The sequence below is a fragment of the Pelodiscus sinensis genome, chromosome 15 (assembly GCF_052426305.1).
Source record: "Pelodiscus sinensis isolate ZL-2025 chromosome 15, ASM5242630v1, whole genome shotgun sequence".
NCBI classification, from domain to species: Eukaryota; Metazoa; Chordata; order Testudines; family Trionychidae; genus Pelodiscus; species Pelodiscus sinensis.
This window is the reverse complement of record NC_143066.1, coordinates 7113974-7137642: the sequence shown is the minus strand read 5'-3', so window position 1 is coordinate 7137642 and position 23669 is coordinate 7113974. Positions and strand designations below refer to the sequence as shown.

At 47.8% G+C, this 23669-nt stretch overlaps 1 protein-coding gene across 1 annotated transcript; it reads left to right on the top strand.

Moving 5' to 3' along the window:
- Positions 1 to 1025: 1025 nt before the first annotated feature.
- IL20RB (interleukin 20 receptor subunit beta) lies at positions 1026 to 21951 on the top strand. Its single transcript, XM_006124607.5, has 7 exons — positions 1026 to 1324; positions 5031 to 5157; positions 6390 to 6580; positions 9711 to 9835; positions 17672 to 17822; positions 18161 to 18309; positions 20461 to 21951. Exons 1-7 carry the CDS (start codon positions 1270 to 1272, stop codon positions 20584 to 20586), a joined length of 924 nt encoding a protein of 307 aa, XP_006124669.3. The 5' UTR covers positions 1026 to 1269; the 3' UTR covers positions 20587 to 21951.
- The last annotated feature ends 1718 nt before the right edge of the window (positions 21952 to 23669 follow it).

Sequence of the window (23669 nt, the reverse complement as noted above, 5' to 3'; positions counted from 1 at the left end):
TCTTAAAACCCTCATGGCCCTGAGCCTCCAGGCCTTTCTTTACTTTGAGGCCCATTGTGTATTGGAGCTCATCAGATCTTACTGGAGCAACAAGTGGTTGCTCCAGATCCTAGGTTAGAGGTCTCTGAATCCTTGTTGGTCACCAAACACCTTTCCTTTGTCACCAATGGACTTAGCAGATTTGGTGATCAATTCTTTTGCAATATGTTTGTTAATATACTTCTGATCCCAATATATATTGCCAAAATCAGTAAGAAGTAACTTTTCCTGGGCCACCCAGTGACTCTTATTTTTTCTACTTTGTGAGTTGTGTTTAGGTTGACTGGCTTGGATTCACTCTCTGTTGTGTACCACAAGCTGGTTTAGTCTCTGGTGTTGAGAGATACCTGATTTGGTGCCACACCATCTGGCACATACTTCACAAGAGCAGTTACCAGCTGGATCCTGTGAGGTCAATCCCTTACACCTAGGGATTTAGTTCTGTTTTCTCACACGGGGAGCATTAGATCTCCACATCCTACCCACTGTGGTTACATTTGAGATGAATATTCAGCCTGGCTGGTTTTCCAAGATGATCCCCACAAAAAGGCTATGCTGGATTGGTACCAGGCAACCTGACAAGAATCTTTCCTGCACCCTGTTCTTGCTCTCTCCTTCTGTCACTTTGACAGTGGAGTCACTGGAATTCACAATGGCGTTACCATCAATTCTGTCTGCCAGGACTGCAGAGCCTCTGTGTCTCCTTCCTTCTCATTGGCAGGAATTGATGGACATAAGGTTCAGGAGATGGGCTGGGCCCCACAGGCTCCCTGAACACTGAGTTACTTTGGTAATTACAGGGCTAGTGGTTTGGGTGATAGAATAGAATAGAATAGAATATGCAAAAGAATCTGGTTTTACCTGTGCACTGATTCATGTCGTAACTGTTCAGTTAAAACAGGATCAGCCTTGTCCATTGTAATCGGGCAATTGCACAACCCTCTAAAAGGAACGAATGCAACTATCTTTGACACTCCCTGAGGTCACACCCTCCTAAGCAATGCACCTGGCTAGAGAGGCAGGAGGATGCCTGTTTGTGGTGTCACTCTGATCATTACAGGATACATTTCCACTCTGCAGTGACATCCACACCAAGTCCATGCTGAGATTCAAAATCCCCGCATTGCCTTAATCAGGGATAGACTGAATGGGATTCCTGGTCTGGGAAGAGGAAACTCAGAGCCAAACTGCCTGGCGTAAACCTGGACAAAGACAGTGAGTCCGGATGAAATGTTCACAAGCCTCATCTTCATTCTCTGCTCTGTGATTGCACCTCTTCTCACAGGTAAATGGCCAAAATGCTCAAAGACGACACAGCTACAATAACAAGTACATTCTGGGGAGGAGGGCTGCAAATATCTTTTCTTGCTTTTTAACATTTATTTTAGTCAAATTGCGAGGGTCAATCCAGTTTGTAAAAAATTAAGAAGAGGTGGTTTGGCATTGTAAATCTGTGTCTGCGTTAACACTGCAACAATCAGATTGAAAAGGGAATTTGTAAACAAATTACAGAGAGGAACTATCAGATTCCAAGGAGGATTTCAATTTTGAGACAAGGCAGATAATGTGCATCTAGGATCTTTTTGTAGTATTCCCAGTTTGTGAGGCACAGCTGCAGGTTTAGAGCCCAAGTTTAAATTTTTTTGCTTAGTAACATGTAAGGTACATCACAAGGCTGTAGATACCTTGAAGGACTGTAAACATTTCTATCAAAGAAAATCTGTGGGAATCATTCATTTAACATCAGTGCCTGACAGCTCAGATTCATGTGGTTCTGTGTTTCCTAAGTCGGTCATCTCCGCTTTGGGATCATGTTGTGTCTTGCCCAGCTCCTTCCTACTCTATGCAGCTCTCAGAAGTGGCTAATAGTTTTGCATGAGCCAAGAACAGACTCTCCATGGATTCTTTAATTACCCAACGTGCATTTCCTGTTTTCCCATAAAGGGAAGGTGGAATGTTGACCCCATTTCAGTGATACAATTTAATGTTCTAAAACAAAGTCTTTTGCACACCCTGAATGTGGAATGGGGAAGAATATGATGGTTGTTTTTAAAGTGTGACAAAACTGGCTACATTTTGAAAAATTGCAAAAAAATCCCTCTTTTTAATTTTCCTGTGCATAAGGAGTAGAGATATTGACCACAATCCTTGTTCTGGTTTTAGGAAACCTAGATCTTCCTATTCCCTTTCTCTGTTTCTGAATAGTCTTCTAAAACAGCGTCTCTCAACCTTTCCAGACGTACTGTACCCTTTTCACCTCACTTTAAAACTACTTGCTTACAAAATGAGACATAGAAATACAAGTGTCACAGCACACAATCACTGAGAAATTGCTTACTTTCTCATTTTTATCACATACATTGTAAAATGAATCATTTGGAATATAAATATTGTATTTTCATTTCAGTGTGTAGGATAGAGAGCAGTATAAAATCATTGCATGAAATTTTAATTTGTATCAACTTCACTAGTGCTTTTTATGTAGCCTGTTGTTAAGCGAGGCAAATACCTAGATGAATTGATGTACCCCAGGGGAGACATCTGCATACCTCCATGGGTATGCATACACCTGACTGAGAAACATTGTCCTAAACAATTATTTGTTGGAGCACCAGCAGTTGACCAATCAAGAAGGAGATTATTCTCGACATAGTGCTGATAGTATAGTTACCTTTTAACAATCTCCTGAATATTATTTAGGACTTAAAAGAATGCAATTACATTATACATCCATGGGGAAAGGAAGGTACCAAAGTCTAGTCCAGAGACATTGAATTTTATGAAGGGAAACTTCCCAAAAAATGAGGAGGCTCATCAAAAAGACCCTAAAGTGAAAGGGGAAGAAATTAAAATCCTTAGATTTGGCATGGAGGCTACTTAATTCTATCATATAGATTCCCCAGGACAATGTGAACCCCCTAAATAGGGGAAAGGAACAGAAGACAAGAAATGAACCAGAAGGCAAGATGAATAGATTTTAAGAGACCACTGGATTTTCTGTTCTGACCTTCTACACAACAGGGTTCTTTCCTCCTGTATTGAATCCAAAGCCTTGTATTTGGCTAAAGCATGTCTTCCAGAAAGATATCAGATCTTGATATGAAGACATAGAGGCCTGGTTTATACTTTATTGGAAGGTAGAAGTAAGATGAGCAACTCCAGCTACGTAAATTATGTAGCTGGAGTCGACATATCCTACATCACATTTCTGTGCTGTCCATGCAGTGGGGGGCTGATGGGAATAAATGCTCCCATCGGCTTCCCTTACTTCTCGTGAGAAGCAGAAGCACCAGTGTTGACAGGGGCGCCCTCTGAGTTCGATTTTGTGGGTCTACACTAGACCTGCTAAATCGAACCCCGGAAGATCAACCGCGGCAGCGTTGATCTTCCACATGGTGTAGATGTGCCCTAAGAGATGAAGAATCCACCATTTCCTGAGGTAGCGTGTCTTCATGATAATCATCCTCACTGCTAGCATTTGTTCCTGATGTCTAACTTGAAATGCGTCTGGCTTTCACTTTCAGCCATTGGTTCTTGTTTTGGTGTTTTCCCTTTAGATTAAAAAACTCCTTAGCACCTGACATTTTCTCCCCAAAGAGGAGCATCATAATAAAGCTCCTTCACCATCAGGCCTTTTCTTCAGTCCTTGAATAAATTTTGTGTCTCCCTTCTGCACCCTCTCCAGTTTTTCAACATTCTCTGCCAAATCTAGACTGCAGAACCACACAAAGTAGTCCAACACTCTCCCCAAGGCAGTGTAAACATCTTGCAGACTTGAGGGCCAGAAGGGCCCATTGTGTTCAGCTTCCTGCTCTCCTGTTTAGGATCCTAGGGTTGATCACAGCGTTTCCTTGTCATTTTTGATGGGGCATCTGTGTCTGGGTGGCTGGGAGTGCTTACTGATAATTGTTGGTTTGGTTTGTTAATAGAAACACTGAACTATGTGTCCTGTGTATTGAGTGTATATTCCTGGAACAGTGACTCAGTCCACAGAGACCTACAGGGTGGCCTTAGCAGTGCTTCTCAACCTTTTTTTTATAAAGTACCCCCTTTAAAAAAATTATAATTATCCTCCGTACCTACAGTTTTCAGACACACACTTTTTTTTCTATCATTGCAATACATTTGTTTAAACAACGTAATCGTAGCTGGGCAAGCAATGAAATTTTTGGGTGTAAAAAGTACAAAAATAATAAAGTGCTGTAAAACTTAAAACAAAAATTCAAAGTTTTCTCCAAATTTCAGTTGTGTTGAAGTACTCCCCAGAATTCTTTTGAGTACCCGTAAGGGTACTTGTACCACTGGTTGAGAAACACTGGTTTTTAGCCAGTTGCCAAGTGTCTTTCCTGGTACATCCTGGTACCCTGGGTGTCCCTAGTCTGGGAACGCTCCTGGTATGGAGGAGGAAGTGGCTCTGGGCATGGCCACTCCTACTCCTCCCTACCTGGGGGAACATCAGTGTGCTGAGCCGCTTTCCCCGCCACACCCATAGTGGTGGGGGGCAGAGCTTGGGAGCAGCAGGGAGCTCAGAGCCACATGTGCCCCCAGGAAGGGGGGTCGCAGATAAACAACCCACTCCCTCATGCCCCGCAGCAACCTCCCTGGCCTGGCAAAATCTTTAATCCGGCATACCCCATTTCGAAGGGTGCCAGATTAAAGAGGCTCGAGTGTAATTCATTTGAGGAAATCCGGAAGAGGAGGATTTGTAAAGTGATCTGGCCAGAGGGCCAGCTCAAATCATCATCACACCGCCTCTCGGAAGCCCAGAGGAGGACCATGGGGCAGAGCTGCTGAACTGCCATCTCATGCCATGAGGGCTGCTCTGGGTTGGCGAGAAAACCGTAACATCCCTGCGTGTGAGGCCGTGCCCGGCGTGGTGCATGCTGAGCTCCGGAGTGGCAGTGCGGAGGACAGTCTCTAAATCCTTTTGTTCTGCGATACTCACTTAGCAAAAGGTCACAGTTGTTTTTTTCTCCTGGGTGGAATCCTAGGTGAAGACGACCTGCTGCCAGCCCCTCAAAATGTCTCTATCCACTCGACCAACATGAAGCACTTCCTGACCTGGAGCCCAGTGACAGTTCCTGGAGAAACTGTGAGATACTCCGTTGAGTTCCAGGGGTAACGCTCCTGTTTTTTCTCCCCTCCCTGGATGCTAGTTAGACAAAAGCCCTGCATCACCTGCACGTGGCATACATAGGTCTATACACACTGATGCAGGAGAAATGTGACAGTGGCATAAAAAATAATGCAGGGGTGAGAGAACGTTGGGATCTGCATGTGCCCGGGTCCGTTCCGCTCCTTGCTGGCTGATTCTCCCCTCCCCCCCTGCTCCTGCCCAGCCCCACTCCCCCCAACCCTCCTCCTGATCTCCCCTGGCCAGCCCCGCTGCTCCTAACCCCCTCTCCCCCTACCAGTCCTGCTTCCTGCCGGCTGCCCCTCTGATCTCCCCCAGCCAGCCCCACTGCTCCTGACCGTCCCTGACCAGCCCTGCTTCCCGCTGGCTGCCCCCCACCCCCGGATCTCCCCTGGCCAGCCCCGCTGCCCCCGCCAGCTCTGTTCCCATCCCCCCCATCTCCCTGCCAGCCCCGATTCCCTCCCAGCTGGTCCCTTCTCTCCCCTCCCCCCTCTCCCTGGATTAAGTGTGTTCAGTATTTTTTCTGAAGCTACCTGGTAACCCTAGCGCTAGGCGCTTCAGAGGGAACAAACAGAAAGGGCAGTCATCAAGTGAGCCATCCCTGGCAATCATCAAGTCCTGTCTGCGCTAGAATTTGGATCATGTAAATATTAAACTGTGCCTAAAAATTCAAGCTTAGACATGCCCTCCGGGGTCAAATTCCCCCCGGGAAGAGCCCAGCATATGGCTTGTGAGCCACTGGAAGGCCACGAACGTTTTCCAATGCGCCTTGTATTTGTGGCAGGGAGGCTGACAGAATTGCTGGGCCCCTAGGCAAGATGCGGGGGGCAGCAGGGGGCCCCATGCTCCTGTAAGCAGCAGGGCCTCTGTTGGAAGGGGCTGGGCTGGGGCTCCACCATTACCTGCTGCCACAACAGCGGCTGGGAGTCCCAGGACCTTAATCACCAGGCCCTAGGTGAGTTGCCTCCTTCCTCACTCTCCCTCCCGCCCCCCATTGGCCGGCCAGACTTCCCGCTGTGCTGTATGCTCTCCCTCTGCAAATGCATGTCACCCTTCATGCACTTCTGGTAAGAAGGAAAACCTGGAGCAGATTTCTGTACCCAGGTGAAGCCGGTGGTGGGTACATCCTTAGAGGACATGGGAGGTGTAAGGGCTGGGAATAGACGTGAGTTATTTTACCCTGTATTGCCTGTGGGCTTTTCTTTGTTCTGCCCAGGGAGTACGAACGAACGTATGTCAACAAGAGCTGGATCCCCATCAGCGAGTGTTCGCTTATCATGGTGACACAGTGCAACGTGACAGACGACATTTCTGCCAATGTGCCCTATAACCTGCGTGTGAGGGCAAAGCTCGGGTCTCAGGGTTCAAAGTGGAGCGCCCTCGATGAGCTCTTCGATCGCAAAATGAGTAAGCTCTCTGCCCCTGGGGATAAGTGATGTGAAAGGTGTTCATTTTTTAAAAACATTGTTTTCATTGGTGTTGAAACAGGAAATCAATTCACACGGTGAGTACAGAGAGGGAATAATGAATTGCAGCTCTGTGGGTAAATTGTGTATTCATATCTCATTGATACATAAAATAGATACTTGGAATTCTTAAAATCAGAACATATTGATAAATGTTATTTTAAAATTAAATTCCTTAGCAAAAGTAATACAAAATGTAGACTCGTAGAAATGTAGGACTGGATGGAACCTCGATAGGTCATCTTGTCCTGTTCCCTGCACTAAGGCAGGACTACATGTTATCTGGATCATCATCTGGATCATCTCCGACAAGTGATTGTCAAACCTGTTCTCAAAAACCTCCAGTGACAGAGATAACATAAGAACAGAAGAATGACCAAACTGGGTCAGACCAAAGGTCCATCTAGCCCAGTATCCTGTCTGCTGACTGTGGCCAATGCCAGGTGCTCCAGAGGGAGGGAACGCAACAGGTAATCATCTCGTGATCCCTCTCCTGTCATCCATTTCCAGACAGAGGCTAGAGACACCATTCCTACCCAGCCTGGCTTGTGTAGAGAGGCTGCCGGAAAGTAGTCAATCAGAGCCCATCAGGCTAAGTTAAAAGGAGCTGCAGGGTCTGAGTAGAGCAGTTGCTGCTGGGGACCAGAAGGGCGAAGGAGAAATAGTGGAAGGCTGTGAGACCCCACAGGTAAAGAAACTGGAGAGAAACCCTGATCCAGCAGGGACAGGACTGGAAAGCTCTCCAGGAAAAGAGGCTTGGGCCAAAGAACCTTGACAAAAAGGGGGCAGAAACCATTACAAGTTCTCCAGGCAAAGAGGCTTGAGAGAAGACTCTGAGAAGCCAGGACAGATACTGAGAAACTGTCTAGGCAAAGAGGCCTGGCAGAGACCCTGCTCAAACAGGGAACAGACAGAGAACCCAAGAAGGTGGTGGGATAGAGTGGGCAGCAGCCCAGGGAATATGGCAGTAGCAATCAGTAAAGAAAACAGCATGTGGGCTGCTACTTCTAGGGTCCCTGGTTTGGAAACCAGAGTAATGGGTGGGACCAACACTTCCCATGGGTGAAGCGTCCAAAGCCCTGACCAAGGATGGAGCTGAAGACCCTGGAGCAGACCAACCATTTGTAAGCCTGAGGTCTGGAGTGACATAGCCCACGTGTGGCATAGCAGGAGGACTGCACCATGGAGGGTTACAGCCAACAGGCGGCGCTCACAAGAGGTGAATTGCCCTTGTCACAGTGTCGTTTTTTATATTTGTCTTTATTGAATTCCATCCTATGTATCAGAAATGGCTAGGGGTGCTCCAGGGCTCAACCTGGACCAAGTCACACCAGGTCTAGGTCACACGCATTTGTGGCAACAACTTGTTCCTCAGAGTCTCATCTTTCATTGTAAAGAAAAGAGGGTCTCCAGCTCTTTTGGTTGTGGTGAACTCCTTGCACGTGGGATCTGATTGCACCCTGTGCACATTGCTAAGTCTGAACACCGCTGTGCTGTCTGCTCAGTGTGGGGGGGAATGAATGCCAGCAAGTGCCTTTCTCTACAGGAATTTGGCTAGAGGCATGTTCTCCGGCCTCTTGTGGGGAAGGCATGTTGGCCCAGATTCTCAGCTATGGCCAAAGAACACAGGCTGCAAGTTGCAGGGAATGTATGTGTGCAAAGGTGACTCAAAGGTCCTTTCCACATTGCCCTGGTCCTGCACTTAGCTGCCTCGCTCTAACTTAAATATGAGTATGTTTCAGTAGTTCAGTGGTCCCCAACGCGGTGCCCGTGGGTGCCATGGCGCCCGCCAGGGCATTTATGTGCGCCCGTCTAGTGACCAGGGCCAGCTCGAGCCATTCTTGCGCCCCGGGCGCTCGGCACATGCGCAGCCCCCGCCCTGGGCACCCAGCAGCCCCAAAAGGCTAGGGACCACTGAGTAGTTAGTAGTTGGGTGTCCAAACTTTGCTCCTATAATATTGCAAAAATGGAAGGCTTAATTCCAGAACTGTACCAAGCCTTGACTATCATACTAGCCATGAAACAAGAGTCCTTTACAGCAGCGTTACACACTAAACTGCAAGAAAAAAAATCACATCTAAGATAAAAGTCATATGCAGGAAACAGACTGCCTGGTTTCTATCCACAAGCCCCACTGTTCTCAACAGCAGCTGCAAGGTTCAGCACTTTGGAAAATCAGGCCAATAGAAAATATCAGAGAGAGGAGTTTCAAAGAGTGTGTTCTGGACCTTGGGACACAGTTAGCATTTCTTGCATGGAAGTATCATGGAATCATAGAATACTAGAAATGGAAGGGACCTCGAGAGGTCATTGAGTCCAGTCCCCTGTCTTCACAGCAGGCCCAGCTACCATCTAGATCATTCCTGATAGATGTCTGTCTAACCTGCTCTTAAATATCTCCAGTGATGGAGATTCCACACCCTACCTAGGCAATTTATCCCAGTGTTTAACCACCGTAACAGGAAGTTTCTCCTAATGTCTGACCTAAACCTCCCTCGCTGCAATTTAAGCCCATTGCTTCTTGTCCTATCCTTGGAGGTCAATGAGAACAATTTTTCTCCCTCCTCCTTGTAACACCCTTTTAGGTAGTTGAAAATCGCTATCACATCCCCACTCAGTCTTCTCTTTTCTAATCTAAACAAGCCCAATTCTTTCAGGCTTCCCTCATAGCTCATGTTTTCCAGATCTTCTCTGGACCGGTCTGGTCTGGTTTCTCAGCACCCTCTGCCCTAGCTAGTTTTGCAGTTATTGCCTGGATGGGGCCTTCAAACAAAACAGTTGCTCCCCCCCTCTTTCCAGAAAACACTTCAGGTTTGGACAACTCAGCTATTGCTAAATGCCTCCACCTGATGCTAGGATAAAACCCACCCTTGCCCTGGGGCCCACTACTATCTCTAGAGACAAAGCAGGGTAGAGAGGGAGGAAGATCAAGGGAAAGCGCCTCAGTGAAGCAATTGGCTGCTAATGCTGAGCGGTGACAGCTGAAGAGGAGTTGCCAAAGGGAGCGTTTCTTGCCTCTCCCCTACTCTGGGCTCGTTGGTGATGGTAATAGTGCGTTTCTGTGTTGACAGCTCTCCTCACGCCACCCTTGATGAGAGTCTTTGCAGACGGGTATCACTTGTTGGTGGAGCTGGAAGACCTGGGTCCAGCCTTTCAATTCCACGTCGTCTATTGGAGGAAGGGCCGGGAAAGTTGGGTGAGTTTTGCCCTGGCTCTCAGGAGAGAACGGAGAGTGCTGCATGGCTTGGAAGGAACGCACGTGGAATATGTTCCCTCCTCCCTCTCTGATCCCACGCTAAAGCATGTAGCAGCTACGATCACAAACTGGTGTGCAAGGCCGGCAGGCAGAACCGACCCTGGGACCTCTGGAGCTTAGTGCCTGAGCCTCTACTGCTTGGAGCAAAAAGCCAGCTAAGGCTTGGGAGAAAACTCATTCGCCCTCTTTGTACGTGGTCTAAGTGCCACCACATGGGACAGTGAACCACACCCAGTAGGTGTGTGGGTTACATGTTTGGTTATGCAGACCTGCTGATGAGGCGGGAGGGGGGCAAAGGGGAAAGCTGCCTTGGGGCCTGCCTATTTAAAAGGGCTTGGGGATCCTGGTTGTCATCACAGCAGTGGCAGCGGTCAGAGCCCTGGGCCCTTTAAATCATTGCTGGAGCCCTGGGCAGCATGCACCAGGCAGCACTGAAGAGCTAACTGGGGAACCTAGCCCCAGCCCTGCCCCCTCCCTGCCTTAGCTGGCTTTTCTCTCCTAGGGCCCAGAGAAGTCTGTCAGCTGCCCTGCAGTTATGTAACTGGAGAGGAACTCCCTGTCCAAGGCAGCTGCCATTTTGTGCTTCATTTCTCATGTAGGAAGTCACAGAGCAGGTCTCTAACACTTTTATAGAGACTTGTTCATTCCATGTTTAAGTTTTTATTTGTAAGGTACAAGTCATCAGGACCAAGAAACATTCTCTTTGCTCTCTCTCTGTGTGTGTGTGTGTGTGTGTGTGTTTGTGAGAGAGAGAGAGAGAGAGAGAACGAGAATGAGAACGAGAACGAACACACACACACATTGCACCATTACAATTAAAATAGTGACAGAGTCAAGATGTCTGCCATACGGGTAGGTCTGACTGACCTGCCCGTGCCCTAGGCAGGCTGTGGTTTGTAGATTCTCAGGCCAGGAAGTCTTTGCTTTCATCTAGTCTGATCTGCATGGCACAGACCAGAGAACTGGCCCAACATCATTCCGAGAGCAGATCTTTTAAAAAAAAAACCCATCTAAACCTGATTTCAATTTCAGTGATGGAGAATCCACCAAGACTCTTAGTAAGTTGTTCCAATAGTTAATGATCCTCAAAAATTTCCATCTTTTTTCCCCAGACTGAATTTGTCTAGCTTCAACTTCCCCCAGCCATTGAATTGTATTTTTCTTTGCTAGACTGAAGGGCCCATTATTAAATATTTGTTCCCCAAGTAGATACTTAAACTCTAATCATGTCACTCCTTAATCTTTTCTTGGTTAAGATCAATAGATTGAGCTGCTTGAGTCTGTCATTAGAAGGCATTTTTTCCCTAATCTTCTGATCATTCTCTTGGCTCTTTTCTGAACCCTCTTCAATTTACCACCATCCTTCTTGAATTGTGGATGCCAGAGCTGGAGGTAGCTTTCCTGTAGCAGTCACACCTGAACCAAACACAGAAGTAAAATATCCTTTCTGCTCCTATTCCAGATTCCTGTTCATGCGTCTCAGGATTGCATTAGCTCTTTTGTCCGCAGTCTCAATGGGAGCTCATATTCAGCTGATTACCCAAAGTCACCCTCAAATCTTTTTCAGAATCCCTGCTTTCCAGGGTAAAGGCCCCCCACTCCATATGTACATATTCCGTACATATGGCCTACATTATTTGTTCCTAGATGTATCCATTTGCACCTCTTCAAATATATAGTGTTTGTTCGCATTCAGTTTACCAAGGAATTTGGAGTGCTCTGAATCAATGACCTGTCCTCTTCATTATTAAGCACTCTGTGAATCTGTCTCATCTGTAAGCTTCTCCAGTGATGATTTTGTTTTCTCCCAGGACTCTGATAAAAGTGTTGGCTAGTGGAGGCCAAGGAGTGATCCCTGCAGATCCCTACTGGAAACATTCCCCCTCCCCTTAGACTCAGACTTTGAGGCCAGAAGGAACCATCACAATCTAGTGTGACCTCCTGAAGGCTCACTCACTCCCGTGATAAATTCCTAACCTCTGGGGGTATGTCTACACAGCAGCGTTATTTCGGAATAACTGACATTATTCTGAAATAATAGTGCGCGTCTTTATTTCGAAATAATGGAGAGCTGGAGGACTTCTCACTTTGACTCCTGAAACCCTCATTTCACGAGGAGTAAGGGAAGTCGGAGGAAGAGTGTTCTTCCTGCTGCGTAGATAGCGCCAAAAGCCGAATTAAGCTATTTCGACTTAAGCTATGCAATTGACATAGTTGAAGTTGTGCCGATTAATTCAACTTTGGCCCTGCTGTGTAGACATGCCCTGGCTGAGCTACTAAAGTCATAGAATCATAGAATACTAGGACTGGAAGGGACCTTGAGAGGTCATCGAGTCCAGTCCCCTGCCCTCATGGCAGGACCAAATACTGTCTAGACCAGTGGTCCCCAACCTTTTTACACCCAAGATCACTTTTTAAATGACAGACCAAGCCAAGATCTACTGCCCCGCCCCTTCCTTGAAGCCCTGCCCTCTCTCTTCTCCTCCTCTCCATCACTTGCTATCCCCAATCCTTATACTGCTACTTTAAAAAAAAATCCCACCATTCCTCGCAGCTACTCACCTGTGCTGTTGCTCTGTGAGTAGTTGCTCCTCAAATGAGGAAATCTAATGTAAATGTACTGCGCAGGTGCGCAGTTCAAAGAGGGCTCAAGAGCTACTCTTAGAGCCTCTGAGATCTACCGGTAGATCGCGATCTACTGGTTGGTGACCACGGGTCTAGACCATCCCTGATAGACATTTATCTAACCTACTCTTATTTATCTCCAGAGATGGGGATTCCACAACCTCCCTGGGCAATTTATTCCAGTGTTTGACCACCCTGACAGTTAGGAACTTTTTCCTAATGTCCAACCTAAACCTCCCTTGCTGCAGTTTAAGCCCATTGCTTCTTGTTCTATCCTCAGAGGCCAAGATGAACAAGTTTTCTCCCTCCTCCTTATGACACCCTTTTAGATATCTGAAAACTGCTATCATGTCCCCCCTCAATCTTCTCTTTTCTAAACTAAACAAACCCAATTCCTTCAGCCTTCCCTCATAGGTCATGTTCTCTAGACCTTTAATCATTCTCGTTGCTCTTCTCTGGACCCTCTCCAATTTTTCCACATCTTTCTTGAAATGAGGTGCCCAGAACTGGACACAATACTCCAATTGAGACCTAACCAGCGCAGAGTAGAGCGGAAGAATGACTTCTCATGTCTTGCTCACAACACACCTGTTAAAATACATCCCAGAATCATGTTTGCTTTCTTTGCAACAGCATCACACTGCTGACTCATATTTAACTTGTGGTCTACTATAACCCCTAGATCCCTTTCTGCCGTACTCCTTCCCAGACTGTCGCTTCCCATTCTGTATGTGAGAAACTGATTGTTCCTTCCTAAGTGGATCACTTTGCATTTGTCTTTATTAAACTTCATCCTGTTTACCTCAGACCATTTCTCCAATTTGTCCAGGTCATTTTGAATTATGACCCTATCCTCCAGATTAGTCGCAATCCCTCCCAGCTTGGTATCATCTGCAAACTTAATAAGCGTACTTTCTATACCAATATCTAAATCGTTGATGAAGATATTGAACAGAGCCGGTCCCAAAACAGACCCCTGCGGAACCCCACTTGTTATGCCTCAAATCATGGTTTAAAGACTTCAAGTTACTGAGAATCCACTTTTTATTCTCATTTAAACTAGCAAGTGCCCCAGGCTCCGTGGTGCAGAAGAAGGCAAAAAACCCAGAGGGGCTCTGTCAGTCTGACCTGGGGAAAATTCCTTCATGATCAGCTACACAGAGCATGTGAGCCAGACACACACCTGCTAAAGAATTCCCTGTAGTAACTCAGAACCCTCCTCCTTCCATCTCTAGCCACTAGAGATATCTGCTAACAGCTGTTGCAGATGGGTCATATGCCATTGTAGGCAACCTCATCATACCATCCCCTCTATAAACGTCACAAACTTAAAACAAGTTAGGATTTTTGCCCCCACTGCTCCCTATGGAAGACTGGTCTAGAATTTCACTCCTCTGATGACTAGAAACCTTCATTTAACTTCAAGTCTAAACTTATTGATGGCCAATTCATATCCATTTGTTCTTGTGCCGGCATTGGCCCTTAAGTTAAATAACTCCTCCCTCTGTTCTGTTTATAGAGACCACTCATAACTCCCTTCAGCCTTTGTTTGGTAAAGATCTTGACTGATTTAACCTACAGTTTCCTCTTGTGAGGCAGGTTCTCCATTCCTCTAAATTTCATTTCCGCAAATTTGCGGAAATGAAATTTAATGTGGATAAGTGTAAAGTAATGCACATTGGAAAAAATAACCCCAACTATATGTACAGTATGATGGGGGCTAATTTGGCTACGACAAATCAGGAAAGAGATCTTGGAGTTATTGTGGATAGTTCTCTGAAAACTTCCACGCAGTGTGCAGCGTCGGTCAAAAAGGCAAATAGGATGTTAGGAATTATCAAGAAAGGGATAGAAAATAAGACACAGAATATCTTACTGCCCCTGTATAAAACTATGGTACGCCCACATCTTGAGTACTGTGTGGTCTCCTCCCCTCAACAAAGATATTTTGGCCTTGGAAAGGGTTCAGAAAAGGGCAACTAAAATGATCAGGGGTTTGGAACGGGTACCATATGAAGAGAGGTTAAAGCGACTGAGACTTTTCAGTTTAAGAAAAGAGGAGACTAAGAGGGGATATGATAGAGGTATATAAAATCATGAGTGATGTGGAGAGGGTGAATAAAGAAAAGTTATTTATTAGTTCCCATAATAGAAGAACTAGAGGACACCAAATGAAGTTAATGGGTAGCAGGTTTAAAATTAATAAAAGAAAGCTCTTCTTCACACAGTGCGTAGTCAACCTGTGGACCTCCTTGCCAGAGGAGGCTGTGAAGGCTAGGACTATAACAGAGTTTAAAGAGAAGCTAGATAATTTCATGGAGGTTAGGTCCATAAAAGGCTATTAGGCAGGGGATAGAAATGGTGTCCCTGGCCTCTGTTTGTCAGAGGCTGGAGAAGGATGGCAGGAGACAAATCGCTTGATCATTGTCTTCGGTCCATCCTCTCTGGGGCATCTGGTGCTGGCCACTGTTGGCAGACAGGCTACTGGGCTAGATGGACCTTTGGTCTGACCCAGTACGGCCGTTCTTATGTTCTTACGTTCTTATGTTATGTTCTTCTCTGATCATTCGAATAACCCTTCTTTGAACCTCTTCCAGTCTGAATTCATCTTTCTGAAACACGGCAGGTCAAAACTGCTCACGGTCTTCCAGATGAGGTTTCACCTGGGCCTTGTATTATGACAGTAACACTTCCCTATTCCTTCCCAACCTTCTGATACTACACCCCCTTGATTCATCTCCTTTGCACGGAATGACGCAGCGGTCCTATGGAAAAAATACTAATACAGTCACTCAGTGAGGACTGTGGCCTTGTCTACACAGCAAAGCTATACCTATTTAACTACACCTGGTGTTCTAAATGGATTTAATCTCTTGCAAGCCTATGTGTGGATCAATTGACATCGGTTTAAATCAGACTGATTTCAGGTTAGCTTAAATTGATTAGCAGCCATTAAGCTGAGCCAAATGTGTGTGATTGACACAGGAAAAAGAGCAATCACACAGGAATCTGAACTGGTCGAACTGTGTTGATTTTAAAAGCCGGATCAAGTTAAACCAAAGCAACTTTCTCATTTAAATAAAACGTGTTCACACAAGTGGGCAGGACTGAGCCGGCATGAGCAACTCTAGGTCTGGCATTTGCTGACATCTGCCTTTGCACCCTGGACCTTCTTTCCACACAAATGTTTTGTAATGTTTAATTTCCTAGGTATAAAAAACAATGTTCAACTATAACACTGTCCCTTCCTGCCTAAATGCAACACAAGCCGGCTGTGAGCCTGGCACCTTTAGCTGCCACTTGAGCTGGAGGATTACATACATTAACAGGTAGCGGGGAAGCCTGATATCTGCTTTGGACCAGCCGCTAGAGGATGATATCACACCTGCAGGAACGCCCCGTTTTACAAACAGAATATCCAAACACATAACCGGGCATACTCATTCTGAGACAGCAAAGCTAAATGGCTGAGTTGTAACCCTGGACCCTGTTCACAGTTCAACCAAAAACTAGCTTGTGCCCTAAGTCAATTCGTGCTTTGCTAAAATGAGTGGAGCTGAATATTTGCCTTCCTCTTGGAACAGGAATATGTGAGGACTTATGATGTGGGCTGTATATTACAGAGAAGTGTTATTGCTAGTTAGTAGAGGAGACGAGACTAGATCACAGGGTGTCCTGGCTCCCAGCCGTGGGCAGCTAGTGAAAGCAGGCTCCAGGTCCGCCCCTTCTGCCCAAGGCCCTGCCCCTGAAGCCAAGTCCTGCCCATCTCCAGCCTGTTCCTTCCTGGCCACCTGGAGGCCCAGGGTTGCTGTGCTGCGGCCCCAGCCAGCCCTCTCCGGTGGCCAGGGAGCAGGGCTGCCATGCCACTGCTCCATCCCTCCCTGGCAGCCGGGCATGTAGGCAGTTTGGGGAAGGCAGTGCCCTTCCCTTGCCTACATTACCGGCTGCCCATGCTCCCAGCCCAAAATACCTCCTGGAGAAGGGTATTGGATGGGGAGGAGGTTCTGATTTTCTTGTGTCCTGTTTGTAATTCTGTGCAGACACTCTATGTGTGTGGCAGAGGGGGCTCAGCAGGCTCAATTGCATCTGGAGTTTTCACAGAATTAAAAGCAACTAGCAAAATGTATGGTTGTCCGGCGTTCTGTACTGGCTGGTGCACGCACGGGATAGCCTAGTATTGCTGTTAGTTAGCAGAGTCCCTCCTGAAGCGTAAGTGACAGAACCGCGTTTGGCGGGTTCACACACCCATTCAGTGGTTCGTTACAGTTCCAAGGAGGAGGATTCCTTAGTTCTTTATAAAACCAGCAACCTAGCAATGAATTTCGGTGGCAAACTAGAATGTTCAGCGTCCTCCTCGGCCTGTCGGGGGCAAGAGGCATGATGAATGTGTGACAAACGCCTGGACCGAGGGGACAGCCACGTGAAAATGGAACGCTGCAGGCGCCTTCCCTCAGTGCAAACAACTCTCCCATCCACTTTGACCTCAGTGTTTCAAGTCTGCATCTCGGATGTACATAAAGTAAAGGGATCCCCAAGCTACATGGCATGGAGGGGATTTTGGTCCAGAGAGGGGGGCAGAATAGCGGTGTGTCCGTCACTGCATTCTTGTCCTTGGAGTCCATCCCGGCCCTCACTCACTCCTCTCACCCACCTGTTTCTCACATTGGTCCTATGTGTGTGCTTGTTCCCCTCACTCGCAGGCCCTGGTATGGGCTAGTGAGTTCTCTCTCACATTTAATGGATGAAGCATCCAAGTAGGAGCATGGGGGTCACAGAGTTCTTCCTGGCTTCCCCTGCACCCTGGGTCCGCTGCCTAGCACTGAAGGCCCAGCAGCCTCCCCTCCCCCTTCACAATCTCCTGACACAGGCAGTCGCTTTGCTCAGGCCTCTGGTTGCCCTTGGCTGATGGTGCTTTTCATTCCACCCCTTTCTACCCCAGTAGCTGTCTAGTCTCTGCCACACTGGTTTCCCTACTCACCTGCCCCTCCATTTTCCTTTCTCTTGGCCTCTCCGTTCCCCTCCCCTCTCCCCACTCCTCTCTGAGTCCACCAGGCCTTTCTCCTCAGAGCCAAAACTTGGGCCTGCATTGTCCACCAGCCCCCGGCTCTGCAGGGCCCTGGGCGCTGAGCTGCTTGTCATTGCCTCTGGCAGGTGCACAATAAGACCGTGAAGAAAATCAGCTCCGTGGTGCATCTGGACAGCATGGAGGCCGGCGCAGAGTACTGTGTGACAGCCCAGACCTATGTAGAGGCCATCAACAGGAGCAGTAACTTCAGCCAGATGCAGTGCGTTCACGGGCCAGGTGATGACGCCACTTCCTCACCAGCAGAAGTGCAGTGACTTTCCTGTGCAGTGTAGCCCCCATCTCTCCTCTTCGCTTCCGCCTGCTGCCTCCTGTCCTGTACGCAGCCTGCTACAATGATTTGTTCCCTCAAGGGAGAGAGGAATTTACCCCTTTTCCTACTGTCACCCTCTCCCTCATGCTGGCAGGGCAGAGTTTGATTCTTTTGGGCCTCCTGGCTGCCAGTGGGGTCAGGGAGAAGGACAGGCCCTGCATTTCTCTGGGATCAGGATGTGGAATTGCGTTGCTTTCTCTCAAAGACTCTTGACTGAAGTCCTCCTTCCGTCCTTTGTCTCTAGATGGCAGCAGATCCACCTGGATGACAACTACCATGATGTCTTTCGCTGGATTTCTTATAGGTGTCTTGGCCCTGCCTTTCCTTGCCTGGAAAATGAGTCAAATCATCCAGTATTCCTGCTGCCCAGTCGTCGTCCTACCAGACACCCTGGTAACTTGTCTTCTTTGGTATTCCTGGGGAGAGGTAGAGTTAGGAAGAGAAAGAGATGGACTAAGGGGATGTTGCTCCAATGCTTAAAATGGAGCCGAAATCCAGATAGGCCCATTTCCAAACACAGCTGCCTGAAGTGAGATGCCTAAATCTAAAGGATAAGTTATGTATTCAGGGGAGTACAAGGTATTCCCAAGCCAGGTGTGCTAGAGTTGCCAGATGTCCAGTCAGAAACTGGGCTGGTACCATCCTGAAATGGGGACCCCCCCCCCATTCCCCAGCCCCAGAAGACGTAAAAATGATCTCCAGTCATCAATGCAACTGGACAGCACAGCTGCCCGTAACGTGCATCGAGACCATACCAGGGAACTAGACATGAATAAGATTGCTGACAGTCTCATCCTGAAAGCTACAGTGGGATGTAATGTCTTTAAACTGGGACGTTAGTGAAGATAGGCAGCGGTTTAAAACAAATAAAAGGAAGTTCTCCACACAGCGCATAGCCAACCTGTGGAACTCCTTGCCTGAGGAGGTTGTGAAGGCTAGAACTATAACAGGGTTTAAAAGAGAACTAGATAAATTCATGGAGGTTAAGTCCATTAATGGCTATTAGACAGGATGGGTAAGGAATGGTGTCCCCAGCCTCTGTTTGTCAGAGGGTGGAAATGGATGGCAGGGGAGAGATTGTTTGATCATTACCTGTTCGGTTCACTCCCTCTGGGGCACCCGGCATTGGCCACTGTCGGCAGACAGGATACTGGGCTGGCTGGACCTTTGGTCTGATCCAGTATGGCCATTCTTATGTTCTTATAGCTTGTAGGTGACTGCAAGGACTTTAATATAGTGTAATTCATAACAATGGAATTATTATTATTAAAATGGTAAAGATACCAATGATAGACACAGTCAATAACTAGAATTTGAAAGAAGTAGATAAATATGATGAAAATAGCCTCCTTCCAACACTGGTAGAAGCCTTCTCTTCCCCAAACACACACAGCTTTTCCAAAGCACCCACCGGCAGTCCCAAAGGTGATTCCTATGGATTCCAGCAACCAGTGTCCCTTGTAAGCTGTGCATTTGTGTGGCCACTCAGGAGAGATTCAAATGCCACCCAGCTGAGTAGCAGAGCACCCACAGCAAGGTTTTGTAACTACTGGTGGTGCATGTTCACACATGTCTTGATGCACATAGAAATTTATTCCGCACATGGATGGAAAAGATCATTAGAGGAACCATTGTCCAGCACTCTAGAGGGGCAAGAACTGACAGTGTCTTCTGACAAGCTGCTTCCTGGGCATGTCATCCTGCCCTGATCTGCCTCTCCTCACTCCGGTGCACCAGCATTATGGTGTTTCTCTTTGCAGGGAGAGACTCAGCCAGGGGGGATAGTGAGATGCCCCCCAGAGGGGGATTTCCCAGGGCGGAAACTAGTCCCCTTTTGCAGGCTGCTGAAGCCTGTCCCCTAGGGAGCTCCCAGCCTTAGCTGCCATGGCCTAGACAGCTGCACTGTGGCCCCAGTGGCTTCTCTAGCAGACCGTGTCATCCCCAGGCAGATACCATCTGGAGACATGCTGGAATCAGGGCTGGCTCGAGCCATTCCTGCGCCCTGGGCAGCGGGCACGCAACAGCTGCAATTGGGCGCGAGGTGCCTGATGGCAGCTCTACAGGGTGCTGCGCGGCTCCCGGCCCCGGGCGCATGGCGCCTGATTGAGCTCTAAGGGGCCCCTCATAGGTTGGTGCCCCGGGCAGCTGCCCTGCTAGCCCCCCCCCCCCCTTAATCCAGCCCTGGTTGGAATCATAGTCTGGAAAATCAGTGCGAGCTCGAGCACAAATACTCTGCCAAGGGAGTGGATCCAGGGGCACCAAGACTCCTGGGGCTGACCCCGCTGGGAGCCATTGCTTTGCTTGTGCTGCCCATTAGCCAGGTTTAACCTCAGGTCTGCAATCCAGCCATCAGGAGCCGGCCCGTCGCTGGCATGCTGGGAAACTCCCGTTTCAGGGGCCGCTGAACCGTGCAGAGCTGGGGCTCTGGGGAGTTATGACAGACGAGGCAGAATTTATGGCGAAAATGGCTCCAAAACACCCCTGCCGAACAACCCTGGGTCAGCATGGGCTGCCCGGATGCTTTGCATGTCTTTGTTTTCACAGAAAATAATGGAGTCCCCTGCACTGCTGATCCCCTGCAGGCGTGAGGAGACTGAGCGCTGCGACGTGGCTGTGCACGTGATTCCCCCGGAAGAGCGCCTCCGCGCGTGGATTCAGGATGCGCTTTAAAGCCGCCCAGAGATAATCAGCACCAAGTCGCCCAGCACCAAGATACACCATCTGCTTCACCAGCAGCAAACCATTGACACACGGCTCTGGCCGCTTGTGGGCGTGGTACGCAGGCTCCCAGTGCACAGCCTTAGGTTATGTCTACACAGAGGGATCAATGGGAAGCTTTCCGATGTAGGTCTGGATGCGAGTCACACCGATCGTGTGCACACAGGACTCCAGTTCTGTGGTCAGTCCACATGGGTGTGACCCTGGGGAACCTTTGAGGCCAACTGGCATGGGGCCCTCATCCTATAACTCACCTCAGGCCTCACATACTCGTTGCCCCAACACACTGCCACAGTGGTAACGTATCACATATCTAGAAAACACGCGCCATGAGGGAAGACTGAAAGAACGGGGCTTGTTTAGTTTAGAAAAGAGAAGACTGAGAGGGGCCATGATAGCAATTTTCAAGTACCTAAAAGGATGTTACAAGGAAGAGGGAGAAAAATTGTTCTCCTTGGCCTCTGAGGATAGGACAAGAAGCAATGGGCTTAAACTGCAGCAAGGGAGGTTTAGGTCAGACATTGGGAAAAACTTCCTGTCAGGATGGTGAATAAATTGCCTAGGGAGGTTGTGGAATCTCCGTCACTGGAGATATTTAAGAGCAGGTTAGACAGACACCTGTCAGGGATGATCTAGACAGTGGCTGGTCCTGCCATGAGGGCAGGGGACTGGACTTGATGACCTCTCGAGATCCCTTCCAGCACTATGATTCTATGATATAAACTGGTGACACACTGGTCCCTGAAACAATCACTGAGTGAGTACAGAGAGCTATAGATGTATGCTGGAAATATGTTCTTGAAGTGAATGATCTAAATCCAGCCTGCTCTAGAAAAAGGAATGTGTATTTACCTGCCTGACCAGCTTGGTCACAGGCAGAGGACAATGGAAGAACAAAGCCATCAAGTTAGATGAGCGGGCAGAAGACCGTTTTATAATCATACGGTGGAAGGGGGGGGGGAAGACACAGAATCTACACCCCAGGAAACCTTCCTGGCTTTTGAGGCAGAGACAAGGAACTTAAGAGTGATAAAAGGGGAGCAAAAAAGGCCTTTTACGGATCCATCCCCAAGGGGAGAAAGGGTACAGCATCCTTGGAGCCTGTGAAAGTGGATTCTCCTCATATGAAAGGCTAGGAAGGCTAGCACCTACATCAAGTTACAAAAACCACATAGGCAAAACCCGTCACTTTTTAAGATGATGTTCTAGTCATTAGAAAGTGTATTTTGTGTAACCAGGCCTGTCTCCTTTTCTCTTGCTTAGTATCACTTCAATCTCTGCCCTTTGTTAATAAACGTATTCTGGTTTTATTACAAAGCCACCTCAGTGCTGTGCATTACAGTGAGGGCTCCACTTTCATTTAATCTAACAGGCTGGTCTGTGCTCTGTCTCTCCGGAGGCAGCAAATTGAATTAGATCTGTGTGTGTCCAGTGAGAAAGCCAGGGCGCTGCAGGGAGACATTTCCGGGGAGCTCAGGAGCTGGGATATTCTGTTACCTGCAAGGCAAGGCTTTTATCTGGGCAGCCCCTCTCTCTTAGCGCCCTGGTGAACTAAGATTCAGCCCCACATTCCTAGGCAACATCTCCTAGGAGACATCAATCATTTGCCGCTATCCCGGTGACAGTGTAGCCTGACAGGGGCAGGGAAGAGCACCACTTCAGGTAGGTGACACTGTCACCTTCTCCAGTGCCTGGGAAGCCAAGACACAGGTGTCAAACTTCTGACTTCTCTTTGGACTCATCTTCCTAAGGGCCAAAAGCCTGGGACGCTTCCTTGGTGCCACAGTGTTGTTTACCCAGAGAGTGCCAGCACTACCCACCAGCCTCTCAGAATCAGCCTTGGCACCAGGTGCCTTGTACTTACAGCCTTAGCACTGAATCTCCATACTTAAATCCCCACTAGCCATTACTTTCATGCTGCGCTCCTTGATAGCCAGCACCAAGATACATGGATCTCTTAATGCCCAACGTGGACACGATGACAAGTAACGTAACTATGGGCCCAGTGTTGGACTCTCTCTGCGTGAGGGATCGAGAATGGTACTGCCCTTAGTCCAAGCCCCCAGCTCCCGAGGGCCTGTCTACACTACAAAGGTAGGTCAGCGTAACCATGTGGCTCAGGGCTATAAAAAAAAAATCACACCCTTGGGTGACAATTAAGCCAGTCTAAGCCCTGGTGAAGACATTTCTAGGTCTCCAGAATTCTTGCAGTGACTTAGATACTTGCTTCTCAGAGAGGTGGATTTACCTCAGTGATAGAAAGACCTCTTCCATTGCTGTCATGCCTATGTAACCACCACTGGGCAGATTTGAACCTGGGACCTCAATGTCGGAGCCTCTACAGCTTCAGCTATAAAGCCAACTGGCTCACAGCTTAGGCTGTAGAGGTCCCTTGTTTTTATCTCTTGCTGTAAGTGGTCTAAGTGCTACTACATGGGACAGTGAACCACACTAGGGGTGCGCCTACACTGCACCATTATTTTGAGATAACTAGCATTATTTCGAAATAACAATGCGAGTGTCTACACAGCCATTCTGCTATTTCGAAATAATTTTGAGATAACGGACGGCTTATTCCAAAATCTGTAAACCTCATTCTACAAGAAATAATGCGTGTTCTGAAATAGCTATTTCGAAATAAGGCGTGTGTGGATACTCCACTTCTGCTATTTTGAAATAGCCCCTCACCAGGGCCATTCGAAGTTATTCTTCCTGGAGCTCTAAATCAAGATAGGATGTCTACATTAGGGAAGCCTGCCTCGGACTAATTTTGAGGCTTTCCTGCAGCGTAGCTGTGCTATTTTGAAATAAGCTATTTTGGAATAACTCTTCCAGAATAGCTTATTTCAAAATAAGTGGGCAGTTACCCTAGGGCTGTGTCTACACTGGCTGCTCTTGCGCAAAAACTTGCTGCCTGACTACACTGGCCGCGTGTTCTTGTGCAAGTAAACTGACGTTCTAATGTATAAAATCAGGGCTTCTTGCGCCAGAACTTTGACGCTCCTGCTCAGGAATAAGCCCTTTTGCGCAACTGT

Coding starts and splice junctions, on each gene's coding strand:
- IL20RB (XM_006124607.5), top strand. CDS start 1,270: ATGTTCACAAGCCTCATCTTCATTCTCTGCTCTGTGATTGCACCTCTT. Junction 1,325..5,030: donor GATTGCACCTCTTCTCACAG/GTAAATGGCCAA, acceptor GTGGAATCCTAG/GTGAAGACGACCTGCTGCCA. Junction 6,581..9,710: donor GCTCTTCGATCGCAAAATGA/GTAAGCTCTCTG, acceptor CTGTGTTGACAG/CTCTCCTCACGCCACCCTTG.